The sequence below is a fragment of the Cetorhinus maximus genome, chromosome 16, assembly GCF_964194155.1.
Source record: "Cetorhinus maximus chromosome 16, sCetMax3.hap1.1, whole genome shotgun sequence".
Taxonomy (NCBI): Eukaryota; Metazoa; Chordata; class Chondrichthyes; order Lamniformes; family Cetorhinidae; genus Cetorhinus; species Cetorhinus maximus.
In genome coordinates, this window is record NC_135894.1 from 89,769,157 (window position 1) to 89,793,868 (window position 24,712).

A 24,712-nucleotide genomic window follows, 5' to 3' on the forward strand; every position below is an offset into this window, starting at 1 on the left:
TTTTCCTTAGTTTTAAAAACTTTATTTAATGCTTCTCAGGTCTGCAGCTCCCTGAGGCAGCTCTCTGCCTTCAGGGAGCCTTCTGTCAGCGCCCGCCCTCCTCCCGCCCCACCAGCGCTGAGCTTCCCAGCGCGCGCTTCACGTTGTCTGGCCGTTAATTGGACAGCCAGCGTGAAATCGCGGACGGTGGGGGCCAATGCAGTTCCCCGGCTGAACCCGGACCTGCCAATTGCACCAGCCTGCTGGCCTGCCCCTGGTTCTAGACTCTCCAGCCAGGGGAGACAGCCTCTCAGCATCTACCCTGTCAAGCCACTTCAGAATCTGAAACGAGATCACCTTTCATTCTTCTAAATTCCAGAGGTTACAGGCGCATTATACTCCAAGAGATGTTTATTTTAGATGGATAGATTCAAATGTAGTGGTATACCTTCTAAGGTGTAACAACGATACACACAGAAGTGTAATCTATCTCCAGAACTCATCCAGGAATATTAATAACATCAGACCTATACAAGAGGAAAAGTTAGAAGAATCCACACAAAAGCTTACTACAATATGAAATGCCTTACAATAATAGGCTATTGTGGCAGATGATAGAGCTTTTAAAATACAATTGGAAAGGAAGTATATTAAAGGACAGGGCAGGGAAATAGAATTAGAGGAGATAGCACCAGTTCAAGTGGCTGGTGTATGGGCCAAATGGCTGTAATTTCAATGATTCAATCTTGAACTGTATAATGGGCCTGGTAGTTAGTTACTTTGATGTATTTTTACCAAAATACTCCCAAGGAAGACAAATATTTTGGGGTTTGATTCCACAAGGGTTCTCCCAATTGTCTGTCAAAGCTTCAGTGGAAGATCCTGGAGAATTGGGGAAGATCCTGGGATTTTCGGGGATCTTCTGACAACAATATTGTGACTGACAGAAGAACCACCCATTCCTTCTCCCTATACATACTGACAGAAATTCAATCCTTTCATTTATAATAGAACTCCTCAGATAGCAACAAGATTGTGAGTCCCAAGGATAAGTTTGGTTAACACTGATCAAATGCCATATGGTTACCAAGCTGGTAGGATGATGAAAGCATAGGCAAATCGGAATTGCTAGATGAAGAAAGGCCAAGGTCCACCTCAGTTGCCTAATACCACTTCGGCAGTCAAACAGAACAACAACAATGGAATTGTTGTCTAATTGTAGTCATCGATCTCCCTCCATTAGTTTGTAGCAGATCCAGACGTGACCTGAGGAAAACCCCAGTCAGGGCGAGCTTTAGGACGAAGTGAGATGTAAGATTGGATAGGATTCTGGAATTTTGCCCGCAGGGGAAGGAATATTTTGAAGAAGGTTTCCTAGGGAGTTTGAATGGGTAGATGGAGTTGATTATACATGGTCTGAGGAAGGAACGAAGCTTTATGGTAAAATGGCCATTTGTTTGCCCAATACCATTTCTGTGTTCTCACAATGGTAATTTTCCAATACCTTTGATTAAATTGCAGAAAATCAACAAATTCTGTAGTCACACAAGAAGCTTGACTTCTGGGGAAGAGCCTCGGAATTCCATAAATGGGGAGAGGTACATCACCAAAGTACGAAAGGAGTTTGCAGAATGGAATTCATTTCTGGACAGGAGTATATCAAACTGTGAGTATGAATCATTCAGGTCCTCTTTTTAAATTGGACTACTGGCTGGGGTATGATTGGTAGTTTGACAATGCAATCTAGCTTTCTGATTGAGGGTGTTTCTGGAGGAGGCTCGCATTGGAGGTGATGACCACCACACCCCTGCACCTCAGGGACATCCTGAAGAACAGATGTAAATCTGTACAATTCTAAGTTCTTTCTTTCTTACATTCATGTGCTCAGCCATTTGCTCATTTTAATCCATTGTGCTCACCTCTGGAATAAGAGAAAGAGACAGGAATATACCAAAGACATTTTGGCCCAGTCTGTTCCAGATCTACTGGTAAAATGCCAGAAAAGGACCAGAAAACCTTGGCCTTTGCATCCAGGCTGATGCTTTTTAGTCCCATCCTGCCATTTTGACCATGAAAACCCTAGTCTTCCTATTTAAAAATGGTTGGTATTCTCCGATCACGGTCTGTGGTAATCATCTAGTGGAGTACTATGCTACATTCTCTCACTGCCATTCCCAGACAACTAGGGCTATCAACTTCCAGGATTGTCCTGGAGAATTCAGGACTTAAAGATTAATCTGTGTGACCCTGCTGTGAACAACCCAGGAGTAAGATCGAAGCTAGGGGCATTTAAAAGAATCGCACCCTAAAATGGGAGCAGCCAATTTTTATCCACAGGCACTAAACTATGAGTCAATGGAAAAGCCAAGAATACACTCAAGAAGGAATACAACTTCCTGTCTCTTTTTTCTGGTGTGCAGTCTTGCAGGCAGAAGATTGAATATTGTGAGCTAATCAAGCAATAGTTTCTATTGCACTGGCATCACAGAAGGGAGAGAATTGCCCAATGCCCTTAACACAAAACATTGAAAACTATTTTCTCACATGCAGTAGTTTCAGCGAATCAAGTCCCAACATTGTTATATCAATATGGCTCAGTTACAGTGCTTTCCCCATATCTGGGTCAGAAAAAAATAGTTGTTACATTCAAGTCTTACACCAACATCTGAGCACATATTCAATACTAATGCTAGGTGAGTACTATACTGTTGAAAGTGCTGTCTATTGGGTGAGTTGACAAATCAATGCCCTACCTGGGGTTACCATTTACCAGAAACTGAAACAAAAATAAAAATGCAAGCTGCTGATTTATCACAGGTTGTTTAAAACCAACAAATACCAGCAGCCTATATATCCTGGCGAGTATTGCTCCCCCTGATATAAGAAGAACGGTAGCCAGCAAGAAAGAGCGACTCCGTCAAACATCAGATGAGAGGCACCCTCTACATGGTCATACACCTACACCCAGCCACCTAAAGTCAAGGAAGAGCTTCATGAACAGTGTTGTTCCATTACAATCAACCCCATCTGAAGCCCACATCGCCTTGTGGAAAGACCGGCTCGCCAGTCTCAAACAACCCCCAGCGATGGAAATTCTACCGGATGAAAGCCTTCCCCCAGGAGCTAATTGCAACTGGGCAACCTGGAAGTGTCTTAACAGACTTAGGACTGGTGTAGGTCATTCAAAGGTGTCACTAAGCGAATGGGGATATACAACCAGCCCGACAACTTGTGAATGTGGAACTGAGCCACAGACTATGCAACATCTCCTGCAATGCCTATCGCTAGAGGAACCCTGCACTGTTGCAGATCTTGCTGAATTCAACAACAAGGCTCAAAAATGTGTCCAGTTCTGGCTGGGCCATGTATAGACTGTCCGTGGACACGATAAGAAGAAATTTACCAGAAACAACTGGACTAGCCATATAAACCCTGCGGCTACAAAAGCAGGTCAGAAGCTAGGAATCCTGCACTGAGTAACTCACCTCCTGGCCCCCCAAAGCCTGCCCACAACCTACAAGGCACAAGTCAGGAGTGTGATGGAATACTCTCCACTTGCCTGGATGAGTGCAGCTCCAACAACACTCAAGGAGCTTGACACCATCCAGGACAAAGCAGCCCGTTTGATTGGCACCCCATCCACAAACATTCACTCCCTCCATCACCGAAGCTCAGTAGCAGCAGTGTGCACCATCTACAAGTTGCACTGCAGGAATTCAGCATGGCTCCTTAGACTGCACCTTCCAAACATATGACCTCTACCATCTAGAAGGACAAGGGCAGCAGGCTTATAGGAACGTCACCATCTGGAAGTTCCCCTCTAAGCCACTCACCAGCCTGACTTGGAAATATATCGCTATTCCTTCGCTGTCGCTGGGTCAAAATCCTGGGACTAGCCCCCTAACAGCACTGTGGGTGTACCTACACCACATGGACTGCAGAAGTTCAAGAAGGCAGCTCACCACCACCTTCTCAAGAGCAATTAGGAATGGGCAATAAATGCTGGCTCAGCCAGCGAGGCCCACATCCTTTGAGTGAATAATTTTTAAAAAGTTGTAGATTCAAGTCCTACACCAACGCTTGAGCATATATTCTGTACTAATACTGAGTGAGTACTGTACTGTTGAAGGTGCTGTCTATTGGGTGAGGTGTCAAATCAATGCCCTGTCTAATTCAGGTGGATGTAAAAGATCTCATGTTGTTATCTGATTAAGAGCGATGGGACCTTCCCAACATCCTGGCCAGCATTTATCCCCTACCCAACACCACCACTTTGGTTATTTATCTCATTGCTGTGCAAAAATTGTGTAGGAACAGTACTTCCAAAGTAATTAATTGGCTGTGATGTGTCTTGGGACATCCTAAGAACATGAAAGGTGCTATACAAATGCAAGTTCCTCCTTTTTACTTTTCTGTTGCTTCTAATTGTAAATAGTTAAGTTGAACTGAGTCAAAATAAGTAGAGATTGGGATCAAACCAGGAAACAAAAAGGCATTTGGAGTGTTACAGAATTATTTTTCTTCCTTGGCTTATTTTCTTTATTAGTCCGGGACTACCTGCGCGAAGAAATTCTACATTTTGAAGATGCTTACCGTGGAAGGGAGCTGCCAGGATTTGTCAACTATAAAACATTTGAATCAATTGTAAGGAGTGAGATTATGAATTTGGAAGAACCAGCCATTAAGCAACTGAAGAACATCACAGGTACCTGACTGCCTAATTAAGGTGTGCAATTTTGTATTGTAAGAACACTGGGATCAATACTGTGACAAGAGTATTCATAAAGGGCAGCAGATGAATCTTCACTTTAACTCTTCATCAAGGAACCATTCAATCACCCAGTCTATTTATAGGAGTCAATAGTGCCTAAGTTTGGCTTATCAAATTGCCCTTATATCAACCAGCTCAGATTATTTTAGCATTTAGACTACCAATCTCATATCAGAATCCATGCTAGCTACTGAATAAATGAGCTAACCCTTTCTTGCCAATTTTTTTTTCATTCATGGGACGTGGTGTCGTTGGCTAGGCCAGCATTTATTTCCCTTCCCTAATTGCCCTTGAGAAGGTGGTGGTAAGCTGTCTTCTTGAACCACTACAGCACCCACAGTGCTGTTAGGGAGGGAGTTCCAGGATTTTGACCCAGCGACAGTGAAGGAACGGTGATATATTTCCAAGTCAGGATGGTGTGTGGCTTGGAGGAGTACTTGCATCTGGTGGTGTTCCCATGTGTCTGCTGCTCTTGTCCTACTAAGTGGTAGAGGTTGAACAACAAGACATTGAACAACAAAGTCCTGAACTAACAATTGTTTACTCACCTTGGAACGTAGGTAGCAGCATTTAAACATTCCGATGAATTGTTTATCAATACTAAATTTACAGTTTAGATGTGTGTCTGGGGTTAATATAAATTGGCATTATTCATTTAAAATTAGACTCATTAGTTGGTTGACAGTTAGCAACTTAAATTGCTAGTCTGCTGAAGAGACTAAAGTTTATATGCTTGTAGTTAGCATTGATCGCGGAACTTACACAGCCACTTCCACCACAATGTGGTGCAGACGAGCCGATTGCCTTGGCTTACCCTGTGAGGCCAGGATTATACTGAGACATCAGAGTGATGAGCCTCCACCAGAATTTAGCTCACGGCTGAAAAATGGTCTTTGTGAAGAAACCAAATTAACATTTCAGGCCAATGACCTTTCATCAGGTACAGAGACTGCTAGACCTGCTGAGTGTTTCCTGCATTTTCGGTTTTTAATTTCAGATTTCCAGCATCAATAGTATTTTGCTTTTGCCCTCTAGACACATCTTTTGTTTCTTGACTGATCCCATTACTATCTCCTTGGCCTCGTCATCATCTTTTTTGCTACTTAATGTCTCCTACCTTCCACCCTCTCACGGAGCTTCTTTCTTGTTCTTTTAATCCTGCCTGATCCTCAACCCCCTCTTCCGTACTTGCCTGAGACCTGTTACATTTCTAACTTTTCCCAGTTTTGACAAAAGACCAGTGACCTGAAATGTTAATCCTGTTTCTCTCTCCCCCAGATGCTGCCAGACCTGTAGAGGTTTTTCCAGCATTTTTGGTTTTTATTGCAGTTAAGTCTAGGCCTGATTACAGAGGCCTTTACTCAACTGCAGACTCCCAAAAGAGGAATTTCTCCCTGATTTGTGTTTCACAAGTCCTAAAATATGATCATTTTCCAAAAAAATGAAAGCATGAAGAAAAATTAAACATGAAATGGGTAACAATGTTTGAGTCGAAGGTGAGATTTTTATCCCCCCCTTTTCTGTTGCAGAAGTTACAAGAACAGCTTTTATTGATGTTGCTGAGCAACATTTCAATGCCTTTTGCAACCTTTGCAAAGCTGCCAAGGTATAGTATAAATGTATCATTATAACTAACCATTTAAATGAGGTTTGACTATCGGTAGTCAATGGTTGGGGTTTGTCACCAATGGCAAACCATTTATTGCTAATTTATTAATTTTTTTGCACATATGAACAACACAAGGGTAAACCACACAGGCCTTCAAGTTTGTCCATTATTCAATCTCAACGTGAATGATCTCTACCTTCATGTACCTGCCTTAGCTCCTCATCCCTTCATATTCTCGGTAACAAAGCTCAGACTCAAAAATTCCAAGTGACCCAGCGTCCACAGTCTTTTGAGGAGAGAGTTCCAGGTTTCTACTACCTCCCACGCAAAATACTGCCCATGCTGGTAATCCAAAATAAAAACAGAAAATACTGGAAGTGATCAGCAGGCCAGGCAGCATCTGTGAAGCGAGGAAATGAGTTAACGTTTCAGTTCAAGGTAATCTTTCATAGTCATCTTGACCTGAAACATCAGCTCTATTACTCTCCACAGATGCTGCAAGTTCTATCACCTCTTCAGTCAAAGAGTTCTTCCTGATTCTACTCAGAAATGGCCTTGATCTAACTTTAAGATTGCTATGGATCTCCCCAACAGAATCACTGAATCATTATGGTTTAGAAGGAGGCCATTCGGCCCATCGTGCCTGCACCAGCTCTCTGAGTATTTTAACTTAGTGCCAATCCCCTGCCTTTTCCCCATAACCCTGCATATTGTTTCAATTTAGATAATGATCCAATGCCCTCTTGAATGCCTCAATTGAACCTGCCTCCACCACACTTCCAGGCAGTGCATTCCAAACCCTAGCTACTTGCTGTGTGGGAAAGTTTTTTCTCACCTCGCATTTGCTTCTTTTGCAAAACACTTTAAAACTGTGCCCACTGGTTTTCGATCTGTTTACAAGCGGGAACAGTTTCTCCCTATCCACTCCGTCCAGACCCCTCATGATTTTAAAAACCTCCATCAAGTCTCCTCTCAGCTTTCTCCTCTCCAAGGAAAATGGTCCCAACTTCTCCAATCTTTCATTACAACTGAAGTGTCTCATCCCTGGAACCATTCTCGTAAACCTCTTCTGCACACTCTGCAATGAGTTCACATCCTTTCTATAATGTGGCACCCAGAACTGTACACAATATTCCAGCTGAGGTCTTATGTAAGTTCATCATAACCTCCATGCTCTTGTACTCTATGCCCCTAGTAATGAAGCCTAGAATACTGTATGCTTTAGAAACAGCTCTCTCTACCTGTCCTGACTTATGTACGTATACACCCAGGTTCTCTCTGCTTCTGCACACCCTTTAGAATGGTATCCTTTATTTTATATTGTCTCTCCATGTTCTTTGTACCAAAGCGTATCACCTCACACTTCTCCACATTGAACTTCATCTGCCACATATCTGCCCACTCCACCAATGTGTCTATGTCCTTTTGAAATTCTACACTGTCCTCCTCACAGTATACAATTCTCCCAAGTTTTGTGTCATCCGCAAACTTTGAAATTGTCCCCTGCACACCAAGGTCTAGATCATTTATATATAACAGGGAAAGCAAAGGTCCTCATACCGACCCCTGGGGAACTCCACTACAAACCTTCTTCCAGCCTGAAAAATACCCATTAGCCATTACTCTGTTTCCTATCCCTCAGCTAATTTTGCACCCACATTGCTACTGCCCCTTTTATTCCATGACCATGACTTTCCTCACAAGTCTGTTGTGTGGCACTGTATCGAACGCCTTTTGGAAATCCATATACATCACACCAATGGCCTTGCCCTCATCAACCATCTCTGATACCTCTTCAAAAAACTCCAGCAAGTTAGTTACACACGATTTTCCTTTAACAAATCCATGCTGACTCTTCCAAATCAATCCAAATTTTTCCATGTGACTATTAATTCTATCCCGAATAATTGTTTCTAGAAGTTTCCCCACCATTGAAGTTAAACTGACAGGTCTGTAATTGCAGGGCAGATCTTTGCAACCTGTTTTGAACAAGGGCGTAATGTTTGCAATTCTCCAGCCCTCTGGCACCTCCCCCAAATCCAGGGAACATTGAAAGATTATTGCCAGTACCTCTACAATTTCCACTCCCACTTCCTTCAATATATTTGGATGTATTTCATCCGGTCCTGGTGCCTTATCAACTTTAAGTACTGACAGCTTATTCAATACCACCTCCTTATCAATTTTAAACCCTTCTAGTGACTGAGTTTCCTCCTCTGTCAACATGGAATTTAACCCTTAATTTAACCCTTAAAATCCCTCAGTCACCAAACTCCAACTGAAGCACTCAACTGCAGCCAAACGCAGCACTCCAGTGCAGACAGTCAGCGCTATAAGATAACAGCAAATATATTTTCTCTGCACCTACCATATAAAACCACTTGATCAGTTTAAACACCTCAAACAGATCAGCTCTCAATCTTCTGCGCTCAAGGTAACATAGAGGTTTATACAACCCGTCCTCATAATTCAACCAATAAAGGCACAGTATCATTTGGGTGAATCTGTGTTGTACTTATTACAAGGCCAATATATCCTTTTTGGAATTGCAATGTACAAAACTGAATGAAGTAATCCAGATGGGATCTGATAGATCTCTGTATACAAGAAGAATCATTCCTTCCCCTTTGTTCTTTCTTGGGGTGTGGGCGTCGCTGGGGAGGGCATCATTTATTGCACATTTTGAATTGCCCTTGAACTGAGTGACTTGCTAGATCACTTCAGAGGGCAGTTAAGAGTCAATCACATTGCTGTGGGTCTGCGGTCACAAGTAGGCCAGACCAGATAAGGAGGGCAGATTTCCTTCCCTAAGGGACATTAGTGAATCAGATGGGTTTTTACAACAATCGATGATTGTTTCATGGTCACCATCACTGAGACTAGCTTTCGATTCCAGATTTATTAATTGAATTTAAATTCCACCAGCTGCCATGGTTAGATTTGAACCCATGTCACCAGAGCATTAGCCTGGACCCCTAGATTACTCATCTAATGACGTTACCAATACGCTGCCATCTCGCCCCTCACCTTATTATCTTTTGTAAATTTGTTTATTCATGCTTGTGATGTGAGTGTCAATGGCAGGGCCAGCATATGTTGACCATTCCTGCTTGCCCTTGAGAAGATGGTGATGGGCTGTCTTCCTGAACTGCTGGTGTAGGTACACCCACAGCACTGTTAGGAAGGGAGTTCCAGGATTTTGACCCAGTGACAGTGAAGGAACGGGCGAAATACTTCCAAGTCATGATGGTGAGTGGCTTGGAGGGAACTTGCAGGTGGTGGTGTTCCCATGAATCTGCTGCCCTTGTCCGTCTAGGTGGTAGAGGTTGTGGGTTTGGAAGATGCTGTCAAAGGAGCCTTGGTGAGTTGCCGCAATGCATCTTGTCGATGGTACAACACTGCAGCTATGGTATGCCGTTCATGGAGGGAGCGAATTTTTAAAGTTGCTACAGTTCTGTCCACTCACTTAATCTGTCTGTGTCTCTTTCAAACTTTCTGCTCCCATCTACACAGTGTATTGTGCTTCATCACTTTGTGTCATCCACAAATCAGGATTTTAAAAAAATCCTCTCCATAAAAAAACAGTAAAAACTGGGAAATAAGAGTACTGGTCCAAACTGTTCTTCCCTTCTGGGTATTCCTTCATTTAAAACCCTGATGTATATGGTGAAAAACTGAAGCCTCAGTACAGATCCATAGGAAACATCACTTGTCACATCCCACCAATCAAAATGCATTCCTTTTCTCCCTACTCCCTGTCTCTTACTGCCAAACCAATAACTAATCCATGTCAAAAGCTTGCATCCACCTGCAATTTATTTTGAGAAGTAGTTTGAGTGGGTGGCAATCATAACGTGAGATCGAATGGCCAATTTCCTGCTCTTAAACATTCCTACATCAGACTCAAGCTTTGCCAAGCAAGCGCCTTTTCTCATTTCTAGTTTCCTTATGGGGATGTGGATTTGGATCTGACTGCATATTTTTGCCTTTGTGTATAGATCAAAATTGAATCCATCAGCCGACAGGAAGAGAGTGAAGCAGAGAGGCTTCTGCAGGCCCAGTTCAAGATTGAAAGTGTGGTGTATTCCCAGGACAACATCTACAGCCAGAATTTAAATACAGTGAAATTCAACTCAACGATACCTAGTGGAAACGCCAGCATCCAGGAAATGTCGTGCCATGTACAGACGTACTATAAGGTAAACATGCCATCAGGTTAACTAAAGCATAACAGTTAACAGACTGCATTGTGCACTGTTAATGAGTACTAATCAGTTAGTTTCCTCCTTCATGTCATTAAAATGATTGGTAAAATAACCAGAGATGGACATGAGAAAACTTCCGCGTCTCCGGGAATCATAACTTGGAGGTGTCCCAATGATGCCCTGGGAACCCCTCCAGAAGTCCCCAGGTAAGGATTGAATGGCAATTGCCAGGGAAGGTCAAACTTCCATTGGGCCATTGCTCTAAAATCGGAACCATCCGAATGTACACTTAAAATTGCAAACTGGTTGGTTCCAACTGTCTTACCTAGGAAAAGTTAGAATTAAAACCAGTTCTAGCTCCTGGGTAACTAGAGTACTGACCCCCCACGGTGCTCCCCCCACCCATCCAACACCCTTCCCCGAACACCTGGCCTCTCGATTGACCACACCCCACAGCCACCTGGCCCCAACCCCCACCAACCACCCAACCCTCCAACTGACCACCCGACCCTCTCCTGACCACTCAACCACCCGACCACCCAGTTACCACCTGACCACCCAAACACCTGGCCCCACACCCTCCATGACCACCTGACCCCACCCGACTGACTGACCACCCCCCACTGACCACCCGACCCCCAACTGAACACCCAACCCCCTGACCACCCGACCTACCCCCAACCAACCCCAGCTCCACTGACCACCTGATTACCCCACCCCCCCACTTCCACTGACCATCCGGCCGTCCCTGATCGACCACCCCCAACCAATTCCCCCCAACTGAACACCTGACTCTCCCCCGACCACCCAACACCCTGCCCCCCATCCCCTTCCAAATCCTACCCACTTACCTTACAAACCTTCCTTCTCCCTGGCTTGAAAGTGGCTGGATCTTTAAACTTACCTGCTTTATGGGAGCTAATACCATAAAAGGTGGGGCATGACTTCCTAACCTCTGATTCTGCAGCCCTCAACTGAAGGCCTCAGGAGCACGGCCCTACACAGTTCTTGCCTGGCCTGAGTCGGAAGGTCGGGCAAGAAAAGGTTGCCTGGATTTCGCGGTAGGGAGTGGAGTGGCAATCCGACTCTGATAACCACTCCGCAGAAGTTCAGCCCATTGTTTTACGCTGTAAGCTGTGGTTATCTACAAACAATCACCTGAAAGAGTGCTGGAAGCAGATTCAATAGTAACATTCAAAAGAATTGGATACTTGAGGGGAAAAAAGTTACAGCGATATGATGAAAGAACATGGGACTGGGGATTAAATAGAAAACTCTAACAAAGAGCCAGCACAGGCATGATGGGCTGAATGGCCTCCTTCACTGCTGTATAATTTGTGCAGGCATCACTGGCAAGGCCAGCATTTATTGTTCATCCCTTATTTGCCTTGAGAAGATGGTAGTGAACCTCCTTCTCTGAACAGAGCGAGCTGGTTTGCTAGACCATTTCAGAGGCACTTAAGAGTCAGCCACATCACAAAGCAAAATACTGTTGATGCTGGAAATCTGAAATAAAATCAGAAAATACTGGGAAAACTCAGTAAGTCTGGCAGCATCGGTGGAGAGAGAAACAGAGTTAACATTTTGTTGTGAGTGGTGGCCGAGTTGGTAGTATTGATGGAGTTGATCAGCAGACACTTCTTAGGTGGGAACTTCCAGTTTTTTACGAAGGTACTCAGCAGCAACTACATGTGTGCTTCCAACTCAAACTCTATCTCTGCACTACTAACTACTACCTGCTAACTACTGAGGTAGCCCACGCTACTCTCCCATTGGGTACTAAAGATCATGTGATCTTCCTTAACAAGCATTATTCCTAAAGGTATATCACACACTATTATAATTACCACATCACTCCCCCTTTACTCAGATATACATTTTATATTTACAAGTACAAATTTCTCAAGACAACAAAATATTTACACTGGGTGAGAAATTTATAAGTTCAGTCTTTCTGGGGGTTTCCTTATGCATGTAGAATGCCTCAGCTCGACAACTTCAGATTCTTTTGTCAGGAACCTCCTTTTCCAGAGTTGCCCGAACATCAGGTGCTTCAGTGGACACCTGCCATTCTGTATCCTCAACTCTTACAGGAACATCAGTCGTGTCTGTGCTGGGTTGAGTATCCACAGCAGGAGACGCTGACCCAGTCATAAACACTGGGGGAATCAATTCTTGGTGATTTGTTTCTCTCTTCCTTACATGATCCACGTGTCTCCACCTTCCGCCTCCATGGGCTAAGATAGAGGACCAGTCACTGCACTTATTTCAGCCAGTAACCACTTTGGTCCTTCCCCAAAGTTTTTCAACTTTGTACCGGCTCTCCCAAGGTAAATTTCCTCTTGCGACTCTGCCAGTCGTGTCTTGGTTTTCTGGCTTCCCTGACTCCTTTCCGCCTTCTCCTCTAAATTCGGCATTATTAAGCTCAATCTCGTCCTGAGATGGCGTTTCAACAATAACTCCGCAGCTGTGACACCTGTTGTTGTGTGAGGGGTGGTCCTATAATGGAAAAGAAAGCGTGCTAGCTTGGTTGCTAAGGAATTTCCAGTTCGCTTCTTCATGCCTGCCTTAAATGCTTGAACCGCCCTTTCGGCCAGTCCATTTGAGGAAGGATGGTACGGTGACATTTTTACATGGGCGAAACCTTTGACTGCTAAACTGCTAACACTCAGCACTCGTAAACGCCGTGCCGTTATCAGAAACGACTACTCCTGGTAGTCCGTGAAAGGCAAAACTTTGACACAGCCTGTCAATTAAAGCAGAAGACATTGGTGACTTCACCTCATATATGTCCATCCATTTTGAGTGGGCATCGACAATAAGCAGAAACATTGTCCCCATGAAAAGTCTCACATGGTCAATGTGTAACCAGGGTCTTCCTGGCCACTCCCAAGGGTGTAATGAAGCTGTTGAAGGTAACTTTTGCAGTTGCTGACATTGCACACAATTCTTCACTAAACTCTCTACTTCACCATCCCAGGCCACCATATATAGCTGCATGCTATGGTCTTCATTAGGGAAATTCCTAGATGGCTCCCTTCCCTTTCGAGGTACTATCACTCATGCTCCCCATAATAAGATGCCATCCTGGCTGGTTATTTCACGTCTTTTGTTAAAATATGGTTTTAGTTCATCAGATATGGGCTCTTATGACCAACCATGAAGCACTTGTTCTCGTGCTTGAGATAGGACTGAGTCCTGAATTGTCTAAGAAATTTAACAGTAAAGCAAATTCCTGTGGAACTGGGATATCCTCATCACTTTCTTGTAAAGGCAAACGACAAAGTGCATCAGTGTTTGCTATTTGATTGCCAGGCCTACATACGAAAGTGTACTCATATGCTGCCAGGTTTAAAGCCCATCATTGTATTCTTGCCGAGGCTATGGGTGGTATAGCCTTGCCCTCGCTGAACAATCCTAGCAAGGTTTGTGGTCTGAAACGGTTGTAAAATGGCGGCCGTGTACACACTAGTGAAATTTCTTGACACCAAAGATAATTGGCAGTCCTCTTTCTATCTGCGAGTATCCCTTCTCCACTGTGGTGAGCGTTCTTGATACGTAACCTATTGGCTGTTCTGTGCCATTGTCCACCCGATGGGAGAGCAATGCTCCCACTCTGTAAGGAGATGCGTTATATGTCAAAACCAATTCTTGCATCTGGTCATAATGTACTAATAGGATGGACGAGTGGAACAACTGTTTCACCTTTATGAAAGCTTCTTTCTGGGGTGCCTCCCAAGACCAATGTCGGTTGGTTCTTTTTGAGTAGAGAATGCAGCGGGGTCAGGAGAGTAGGCAAATTGGGTAAGAACTGCCCATAATAGTTGATGATTTGAGTTCTGAGGTGTTCTTTGGCACAGATGCCTCTCTTATAGCTCTCACTTTATCCTCAACTGGGTGGAGGCCCTGTGAATCGACCCAGTGACCGAAATAGATTACCTCCCTCGCTTGGAGCGTGTACTTTTCTTTTTTTAAACGCACTCCAGCTTGCAAGAAACATTTTAAGACTTCTAAGTTTGCCAACTGCTCTTTATCGGTGAATCTCTGTCACCAAAACATCGTCTAAATAGACTACAACCTGGAGCAGTCCCTGCAGTAAACTTTCCATTGTTCTCTGGAAGATGTCGCAAGCTGAGGAGACGCTGCCAGACAATTGAGTACATTGGTACAACCCTTTGTGGGTGTTAATTGTGACAAATCCCTGGGAGGCATTATTTAACTCTAGTTGTTGTTAAGCATGACTCATATCAAGCTTCGTGTAGGTGGTTCCAGCTGCCGGTTTGGCATTCAGGTCTTCAATTTTTGGTATGGGGTGTCTGTCTAACTTAGCTACTTTATTAACCATCAATTTGTAGTCTCCACAAATTCGGACACTTTGGTCAGGTCTAAAGACCATGACTATGGGCACTGCCCATTCTGAGAACTGCACAAGTTGTTTAACGCCCAGGTTGTCTAGCCTGTCCAGTTCGGTGTTGACTTTTTCTCGCAGTGTGTAAGGTACTGGTCTCACCTTCCTGAATCAGGGTGTTGCCTCTGGATCCACATGAATTTTTGCCTGCACCCCCTGGATGGTCCCAAGTTCGCTCTGAAAGACTGTGGCGTGCTTCGAAGTAGCTCTGGTAACCCACTTGCTCCCGAGTGGAAAATTTCAGCCCATTCTAACTTAATCTCCTTTAGCCAGTTTCGCCCCAGGAGGCTTGGCCTCTCGTCTGCTACCACCATCAAGGGTAGCTTTGCCAATTGGCCTCCATAATGGACAGTTACTCTACTTATGCCTTTGACTTGGATGTCTTCACCTGTGCATGTTTTTAATTGGGCAGTTGTTTCTCCTAAATTTAACTGATGTTCCCCATTATTCAGATATCTGAATAATTATTCACTAATTATTGCAGTAGAAACTCCTGTGTCCACTCCCATTCTAACAGGTCTGCCATTTACTTTCACTGTTACAAATATTGGTTCTGTCTTTCCAACTTTCAGATTAAACAACGAGTAAATATCTCAATTTGTTGTTTCAGGCTCCTCTACATTGTAGATCTCACTGGGTTTTTTCTTTTGTTTAAAAGCCTGCTTGAATCTTTCCTTGCACTGTCTCATTATATGTTCATTTCTGTGACAATAATAACATTCAATATTTTTTCGACTGCCAATTATTAAAAGGCTGCTTGTTTCCACCTCTATTGAAATTATTCTTTGTTTTCACTGCTAAGTTATTTTTCCTAATTTTTCAGCTAGCGAGGGCTCTTTCCTGCTTCTCAGCAGAGTCTTGCATTTCCGCGCCCTTTTTGGCTGGGGCTTCCCACCCGATGTGGAGGATGACACCATTTTGCGCACCCTGTATGGCTTTTGAATCTCTTACTGCACTTTCCATGGCCAGTGCTATCTCGAGCGCCGTCCTGAAATCCAAATTCACTTTGATCAATAATCTCTTCTGAACCGTGTCCTCATTTGTACTGCACGCTAAACGATCTCTGAGCATGTCGCTTAGAGATGTACCAAACTCATAAGAGCATAAGAATGTAAGAAGTAGGTGCAGGAGGCCCCTCAAGCCTGTCCCGCCATTCAATAAGATCATGGCTGATCTGCCCCCAGACCTCAACTCCTCTTTCGTGCCAGTTCCTCGTAGCCCTCAACTCCCCGATATTTCAAAAATCTATCTACTTCCTCTTTAAATACTTGCAGTGATTTAGCCTCCACAACTCTCTGGAGTAAAGAATTCCAGACATTCACTACTCTCTGAGAGAAGAAATTCCTTCACATCTCAGTTTTAAATGAGTGTCCCCTTATTCTGTAACTATGTCCCCTAGTTCGAGATACCCCACTAGTGGAAACATCTTCTCAACATCTGCCTTGTCAAACCCCTGTCAAACAAAATCTTGTATGTTTCAATAAGATCACCCCTCATTCTTCTAAATTCTAATGAATAAAGTCCTAACCTGTTTAGCCATTCTTGATAAGTCAACCCCTTCAACCCAGGAATCAGCACAGTGAATCTCTTTTGAACTGCCTCCAAAGCCAATATATCCTTTCTTAAATACGGAGACCAAAACTGTACACAGTACTCCAGGTGCAGCCTCACCAACACCCTATACAGTTGAACAAGACTTCCCTATTTTTAAACTCCAACCCCCTAGCAATATCTATTCCATCAAATTCCACTTGCTTTAATTACTTGCTGCACCTCCATGCTAACTTTTTGTGTTTCATGCACAATAACACCCAGATCCCTCTGTGCTGCACTTTTTTGGAGTCTCTCTCCGTTTAAATAATAGCTTGCCTTTTGATTCTTCCTACCAAAGTGCGTGACCTCACACTTTCCCACATTAAACTCCATCTGCCAAGTTTTTTGCCCACTCACTCAACCTGTCTATATCCCCTTGCAGATTCCTTATGTCCTCATCACAACATGCCCTCCCACCTATTTTTGTATCATCAGAAAATTTGGATACATTACACTCTGTCCCCTCCTCCGAGTCATTAATATAGATAGTAAATAATTGAGGCCCTAGGACTGATCCTTGTGGCACTCCACTAGTTACATCTCTCCAACCTCTCCTCTGTCTTCTGTGTGTTAACCAATCCTCAATCCATTACCCCCAATACCGTGAGCTCTTATCTTGTGCAATAACCTTTTATGTGGCACCTTATCGAATGCCTTCAAGAAATCCAAATACACTACACCTACCGGTTCCCCTGTGTCAACTCTACTTGTTATATCCACAAAGAACTCTAGCAAATTTGTCAAACATGATTTCCTTTTCACAAAACCATGTTGACTCTTTGATTGCATTAAGCTTTTCTAAATGTCCTGCTATTTCTTCCTTAATAATGGACTCTAGCATTTTCCCAACGACAGATGTTAGGCTGACTGGCCTATAGTTTCCTGCTTTTTGTCTCCCTCCCTTGAACAGGGGCATCACATTAGCGATTTTCCAATCTACTGGGACCCTTCCGGAATCCAGTGAGTTCTGGAATATTTCGACCAATACTTCCGCCATCTCTGTAGCCACTTCCTTTAGTCCCTTGGATACAGGCCATCAGGTCCTGATGACTTGTCTGCCTTTAATCCCATTAGTTTCTCAAATACTTTGTCCCTCGTGATAGAGACTGTTACAAGATCTTTCCTCCCATTAGTTCCTTGCTTATCTGATATCTTTGGGATGTTTAACGTGTCCTCCACCATGAAGACTGATGCAAAATATTGGTTTAAATTATCTGCCATTTCCCTGTTCCCTGTTATCAATTCTCCAGTCGCATCCTCCAAGGGTCCCACACTCACTTTAGCCACTCTTTTTCCTTTTATTTACTCGTAGAAGCTCTTGCTGTTTGTTTTTATATTTCTTGCCAATTTACTTCCATAATCAATTTTTTCCCTCTTAATTAGCTTTTTAGTGATCTGCTGCTGGTTCCTAAAAAATTCTCAATCCTCTGGTCTACCACTAGTTTTCGCCTCTTTGTATGCCTTAGTTTTTGATTGGATACTGTCCTTAACAACCTTCGCTAACCATGGGTGGTTCATCCTTCTCATCGAGTCCTTCTTTTTGACCAGGATAAATGTTTGCTGAGCTTTATGAAATATCTGCTTAAGTATCTGCCACTGCTCATCCACTGACCTTCCCTTAGTCTATTTTCCCAGCCCGCTTTGGACAACTCTTTCTTCATACCTCTGTAATTGCCCTTATTTAAGTTGAGGACACTGGTTTGAGATGCAAGTTGCTCACCCTCAAACTGAATTTGAAATTCTACCATGTTGTGATCGCTACCCCCTAGAGGACCCTTAACTATGAAATCTCTTATTAATCCTACCTCATTACACATTACTCAATCTTAACTAGCCTGTTCCCAGGTAGGTTCTGCAATGTATTGCTCTAAGAAACAATCCCTGATGCACTCTACAAATTCATCTTCCATGTTACTCCTGCCAATCTAATTTGTCCGGTCAATACGCAGATTAAAATCACCCATGACAATTGTAGCGTCCTTCTTGCATGCCTCCGTTATTTCCCAATTTATACTTTGTCCTACAGTGAGGCAACTCTTCAAGGGCCTATAGACAACTCCCAACTGTGACTTCTTTCCCTTGCTGTTCCTTATTTCCACCCCAACTGATTCCACATCACCATCTATTGCACCTATAAAAACCTACTCACCACCACACTGATACCTTTCTTTATTAACAAAGCTACCCCACCTCCCTTTCCTTTTTGCATATTTTTCTGGAATGTTGAATATCCTTGAATATTGAGCTCCCAGTCTTGGACACCCTGCAACCACGTCTCTGTAATAGCTGTCAAGTCATATTCATTTATTTCTATTTGTGCTGTCAGCTCATCTATCTTGTTACAAATGCTTGGTGCATTCAAATAATAAGCCTTAAACTTTGACTTTTTACCATTATTATTCATTCTGGTTCTAATTTCTGCTGCGCTATTCTGCTTATATTTTCTGCCCCTTCCTATCACACTTTGATTATCTTTCACCTCTTTACTGCCCTGCACCTCCGCTCCTCATTTATTATTGATTTTTTAAACTTCCCTTCAATTGAACCCTCCCCCCCGCACTAATTAGTTCAAAGTCCTGTCTATAACCCTAGTTATACAATTCGCCAGGGCACTGGTCCCAGCATGGTTCAAATGAAGCCCGTCCCAATGGAACAGCTCTCTCCTTCCCCAGTACTGGTGCCAGTGCCCCATGAATCGGAACCCATTTCTCCCACACCAATCTTTGAGCCACGCATTCACCTCTCTCATCTTATTTACCCTACGCCAATTTGCACGTGGCTCAGGTAGTAATCCGGAGATTATTACCTTTGTTGTTCTGCTTTTTAATTTAGTCCTGAGCTGCTCGTAGTCCCTCAGCAGAACCTCTTTCCTAGTCCTACCAATGTCGTTGGTACCTACATGGGCCACGACAACTGGATCCTTTCCCGCCCACTCCAAGTTCCTCTCCAGCCCAGAAGAGATAACCTTCACCTTGGCACCAAGTAGGCAACACGGCCTTCGGGATTCTCTGTCTTTGCTGCAGAAAACGGTATTTATTCACCTAACTATGCTATCCCCTATTCCTGCTACATTTCTCTTTACTCCCCCCACTTGAATAGTGCTCTGTACCACAGTGCTGTGGTCAGTTTGCTCTTTCTCTGTGCAGCCTGTGTCCTCGTCCGCACCGGGAGTGAGAACCTTGTACCTATTGGACAAGGGCACTGGCCAAGGCTCCTCCAAAGTTAAATTCTGAATCCCCATACCTGCTTCAGTCGCAGTCACACCCTCCTATCCCTGACCACGGTCCAAATTTGATGTAATTAATCTAAGAGGTGTGACTGCCTCCTGAAACACAGTGTCCAGGTAACTCTCCCCCTCCCTGAAGTGTCCCAGTATCTGCGGCTCAGACTCCAGCTCATCAACACTGAGCAAAAGTTCCTCGAGCAGCCAACACTTGCCGCAGATGTGGTCATTGTGGATCGCACTGGCGTCCACCAGCTCCAACAAACTACAGCTGAAACCACATCGCCTGCCCAGCCATCTCTATTCTACTTAATTAATTCATTTGGATGTTAGATATTTAACAAGTGAATTTCTTAACTGTACGCTTCAACTTTAATAACGTCTCCTGATTTAAACCACTTGGCCAATCAAAAGAGGCACGGAAGAGATACCCACCAATCACCTACCTGTTTTCCTTTGACATCGCACTGCGACTCTGATGGGTAGAAACAGGTCGAAGGGGCTCTCTGCCGGTTTTTACCTCCTGCCGCCGCTGCCCATCTCATGCAGGCCCACTCTCCGTGTCCTCCTCTCGCACCCTCCACCATTGCTCTCACAATGTTCCATTAACTGCTTCAAACTTGCCACATAGCATGCAACTGTCTGCCCCCCCCGGGGCTCTATTTCTCGAGTTAAACTTCAACCTTTGCATTGTTACTGAGGGCTTTGGTTGGGTAATGACCCTTCAGAAGGTCCACCAATTCATCAAAATTTTTCGAATCTGGGGCACTGGGTGCCATCAAACCTTGAATCCAGCCGTCGGTTTTATTCCCACATGTACTTCAGAGGATCACTTCCTCTTCTCCTCCCCCGTAATCTTGTTCGCTTGGAAAAAGAACGTGAGGCATTCAGTGTAATGAGACAATCGTGCGTGGCTGGATTGACAGGATCAATTCTTCCGAATTGCGGCATCTTGAAAGGGAATAACCTCTCTGATTCGAAGGGAACTTCTACTTACAATTACTGGACGAGGTACTGTGCCGATTTAGTTTCACTTGATTTCTTCCGTTAAACTTGTTTTCTTCTCGTCGCCAGTCGTTGTGAGTGGTGGCCGAGTTGGTACTATTGGTGCAGTTGATCAACAGACAATGCTTAGGTGGAAAGTTTCAGTTTATTTACAAAGCTCAGCAGCAACTAGATGTGTGCTTCCAACTCAAACTCTATCTCTACACTACTACCAACTAACTACTGAGGTAGCCCATTCTACTCTCCTATTGGGTACTAAAGATCATGTGATCTTCCTTAACCAGCATTATTCTTAAACACTAAATAAAACTATAATTACCACATGTCTTTACTCTGTTTCTCTCTCTACAGATGCTGCCAGACCTGCTGCATTTTCCTAACATTTTCTGTTCTTACATCACAATGGGTCTGGTCACATCAATGGCTAAGGACGTCAAGTTTCCTTCCTGATAGGGCACAATTGAGCCAGATGGGTTTTCAAATAGTTTTATGGTCATTTTTTTTTTATTCATTCACAGGATGGGGGCTACGCTGGCTAGGCCAGCATTTATTGCCCATTCCTCGTTGCCCTTGGGAAGGTGGTGGTGAGCTGCCTTCTTGAACTGCTGCAGTGTACGTGGTGTAGGTACACCCACAGTGCTGTTAGGAAGGGAGTTCCAGGGTTTTGACCCAGCGACAGTGAAGGAACAGCGATATATTTCCAAGTCAGGGTGGTGAGTGACTTGGAGGGGAACTTGCAGGTGGTGGTGTTCCCATCTATTTGCTGCCCTTGTCCTTCTAGATGGTAATGGTCGTGGGTTTGGAAGGGGCTGTCGAAGAAGCCTTGGCGAATTTCTGCAGTGCATCTTGTAGATGGCACACACTGCTGCTACTGTGCATTGGTGCTGGAGGGAGTGAATGTTAGTGGAAGGGGTGCCAATCAAGTGGGCTGCTTTGTCCTGGATGGTGTCAAGCTTCTTGAGTGTTGTGGGAGCTGCAATTGGGAGTATTCCATCACAATGTTACTAATGCTAGTTTTTAATTCCAGGTTTAATTAATTAATTGAATTTAAATACCCCAACTACCATGTTGAGGTTTGAACTCATATCTCCACATCATTAGACCAGGCCTCTGGATTGCTAGTCTAGGAACACAATCACTAGGCCATATGACCTCAGCATTTGCCATGATTTTTCGATTAATTGGGTTAATTCATGAAAAGCAATGGGAGCAGAGCTAATGCAAAATTCTCAATCCTTATTTGTGGTCTTTGATTCCAGATTGCTTCTCGTCGACTGGCTGACCAGATTCCCCTGGTAATATGCTACCATATTTTAAATGTGTTTGCTGATAAGCTACAGGCAGAGATGCTCAAGCTCCTGCAAGACAAAGATCTCATTGATGAATATCTGTTTGAGGATCAAGACACAAAGATGAAGAGAGAAACCCTTCAAAACAGAATGGTACGGCTGAAAAAGGCCCAAAAGATATTGCTTGAATATGCTTAAGTGCTTACTGAATGCAGATTAACAAACAGTTTAACTTGATGTGTTGTTCTTTGTGCTTGCCTATTTTTTCTCCTTCTTCTTCTCCACTCCTGTAATTGTTAAGCTTGTATAGTTCCCCAGTCGCTGGTCACTCTCTGGTACAAGGGGTCATTCCTGGTGTCTGAGCTTTGGCAGTAAGGCTTAGCAAAATATTCAACTGAGGGGGAAGAACATCAGTATCTTCCTCACTCAAGGTCCATATGCATCATCTTTCACCAGGAGTCACAGGGGAGACATCAGGTGAATCAACCCTGATGAATTTACTCTCCCCAAACGTGTGGGAGCTCTGAGTGTCATCCTGACTGAAATCAGGTAACGTAGAACAGTCTGTGGATTCAACCTTGAGATTATCTTGTCCACATGTCTCAGCTACCATCTTAGGAAAGAGAATTAGATTACCAAAAGCCCTTTAACTTATCTTTGAGACATCTTATGTAGAATTTCTGACCTTCAGATTACAATGCAACATGTTCTACATTCTGTATAATGGGTCACAAGCTGTTACAATTCAGAATGTGAGAACCAATAAATATTTAGCTTGAAGTAGGTAGAAATGAAGTCTGATAATCATCAGTCATAGGCCGGGATTTTCTGGCCCCGTTGCAGGTGGGACCCGCCGTGGGTGAGGCAGTGCCCCAGTCAGAAGTCCATTGATTTGCAGCGGGACTAGAAGATCGCAGCAGCAGGCGGGTGCAGAAAATCCCATCAATGATTTCATAAAAGTACTTGATAGTAGGGGGAAAAGGAGATTACTGTTTCCCATAGATTTATATTTATCTATGCTGCTGCATTTCCCAAAGTGCATTTCAAATTAGGGGCATGGATAAGCCATGATAGGATGTTAGTCAATGTAACACAAAATGTACTATTCCCTTTCTAAGACTTAACTGTATCCTCATAAGATGACCAGTTCTATTTATACGCAGGGGCCTGTCCTCTGCAGGTAAAAGAAACATGTCCAGGCATTGTGCCTTTTCTGAATTAAACAAAAGCATGGAGGACAATAGTTCCCTGGTGCATTCTCCATGGCAATGCTTCGACCAATCAGAGTTGACTTATCAAAGAACCAGCACCTTTTCTCATGCAGCATTTGAAATTTGGCATTCTTGCACCTGTCCTGAATGAGTGCAAGGTGAAAAGCTTTGACAGTATGTCTCCTTTTTCAGCAATATCTCAAGATAAGCTGTTAGTAAATGGTCAGCTCCTCCCCAGGGTCAAGAGAACCCGGCATTAAGTAGCTGTCCCTCTTTCTTTGTTCACTTAAAGACTGTAATTTGCAAAGTGTGACTTGTATTGGATACAATATTTATAGATAATTGTAAAGTGTCAAAGAAATTCTGCACTGTGCTATTTGAAAAGAATGATTAAACTTATCTCACCATCTCTATTCTTTTTATTCTTTCTCAGGATCTCAATGCTCTTTACCTTACTTTGTCATCCCTTCCCCTTTAAAACTTACAATGTAAAACCTAAGATTGCAAACCGCTATTTAACTTCATTACTTTTATATATTTTATCCTATGCTCTGAGTCCTCATTCTGCACCAATGCAGTTTTGGACTTGAACTTAATGGGACCGGATTTCTTAAGGAAGGAAGTGATGTTTGGTGTACGTTGCTTAGGTCAGACCCCACCTGTATACTGCGTTCAGTCTTGGGCAGCAAATTTCAGGAAAGCTACATTAGTTTTGGAAGGGGGTTCAGTGCAAGTTCACTGGAATGTTACCGGAACCTAAAGAGGTAAAATAAAATGATGGGGAGGGTAAAGTGTTTAAATTAAACTTCAAGGATTTTTACAAACCTACCTTTTACAGTGGCTTTTTTGGGGCAGGGATCAAACCTCAAAGATCAGTCACAAAGGCCACGCCCACCTTTAAAAACAAACGCAAGTGGTCTCATAGCTGTTTAACATTCAGTCGGAGCTCCACGGCAGCCATTGCTGCCTCATCTCGTGACCCCACTGGGTGTTGCGACCCACATTTTAGGAATCCCTGGACTAAGGGATTCGTTAGGATAGCAGAGAGGCCTGGAAGTTTCTTAGGTGCAAAATAAGCACCTAAGCATCCAGTGTAGCAGACGACACAGTTCAGGCACTGAATGAGCCTGTGCGTACTTTCTGCCACACGGGGGTCTTCAGATGTGATCAAAATTCTAGGCCAGGAGGGTTATTTCCTCTGATGGAGGAATCCAGAACACAGGAGCATCACTGTAAAATTATAGTTTGGCCAATTAGGAGTGAAATGAAGAAACGCCTTTTTCACACAACCGGTTGTGGAAATCTCGAACTGTCTCCCCCCAAAAGGTAGTGGATGCTGATGTTCGTGTGGGGTGGGCGGGCACAACATTTTGAAGACTAAAGATCAACAGGTTTTTGGCAGGTACAGGCATCGTTGAT

At 43.7% G+C, this 24,712-nt stretch overlaps 1 protein-coding gene across 4 annotated transcripts in view; it reads left to right on the forward strand.

The window, feature by feature from the left end:
• LOC144691814 (interferon-induced GTP-binding protein Mx3-like) overlaps positions 1 to 23,803 on the forward strand; it is a 75,146-nt gene extending 51,343 nt beyond the window's left edge. For all 4 annotated transcript variants that reach the window (XM_078560322.1, XM_078560323.1, XM_078560325.1 and 1 more), the window contains 5 exons: positions 1,501 to 1,645; positions 4,526 to 4,684; positions 6,280 to 6,356; positions 10,358 to 10,558; positions 22,053 to 23,803. In XM_078560322.1, coding sequence (XP_078416448.1) covers positions 1,501 to 1,645; positions 4,526 to 4,684; positions 6,280 to 6,356; positions 10,358 to 10,558; positions 22,053 to 22,280 — 810 coding nt within the window. In that variant the 3' untranslated portion in view covers positions 22,281 to 23,803. The remainder of the gene's footprint in view (positions 1 to 1,500; positions 1,646 to 4,525; positions 4,685 to 6,279; positions 6,357 to 10,357; positions 10,559 to 22,052) is intronic.
• The last annotated feature ends 909 nt before the right edge of the window (positions 23,804 to 24,712 follow it).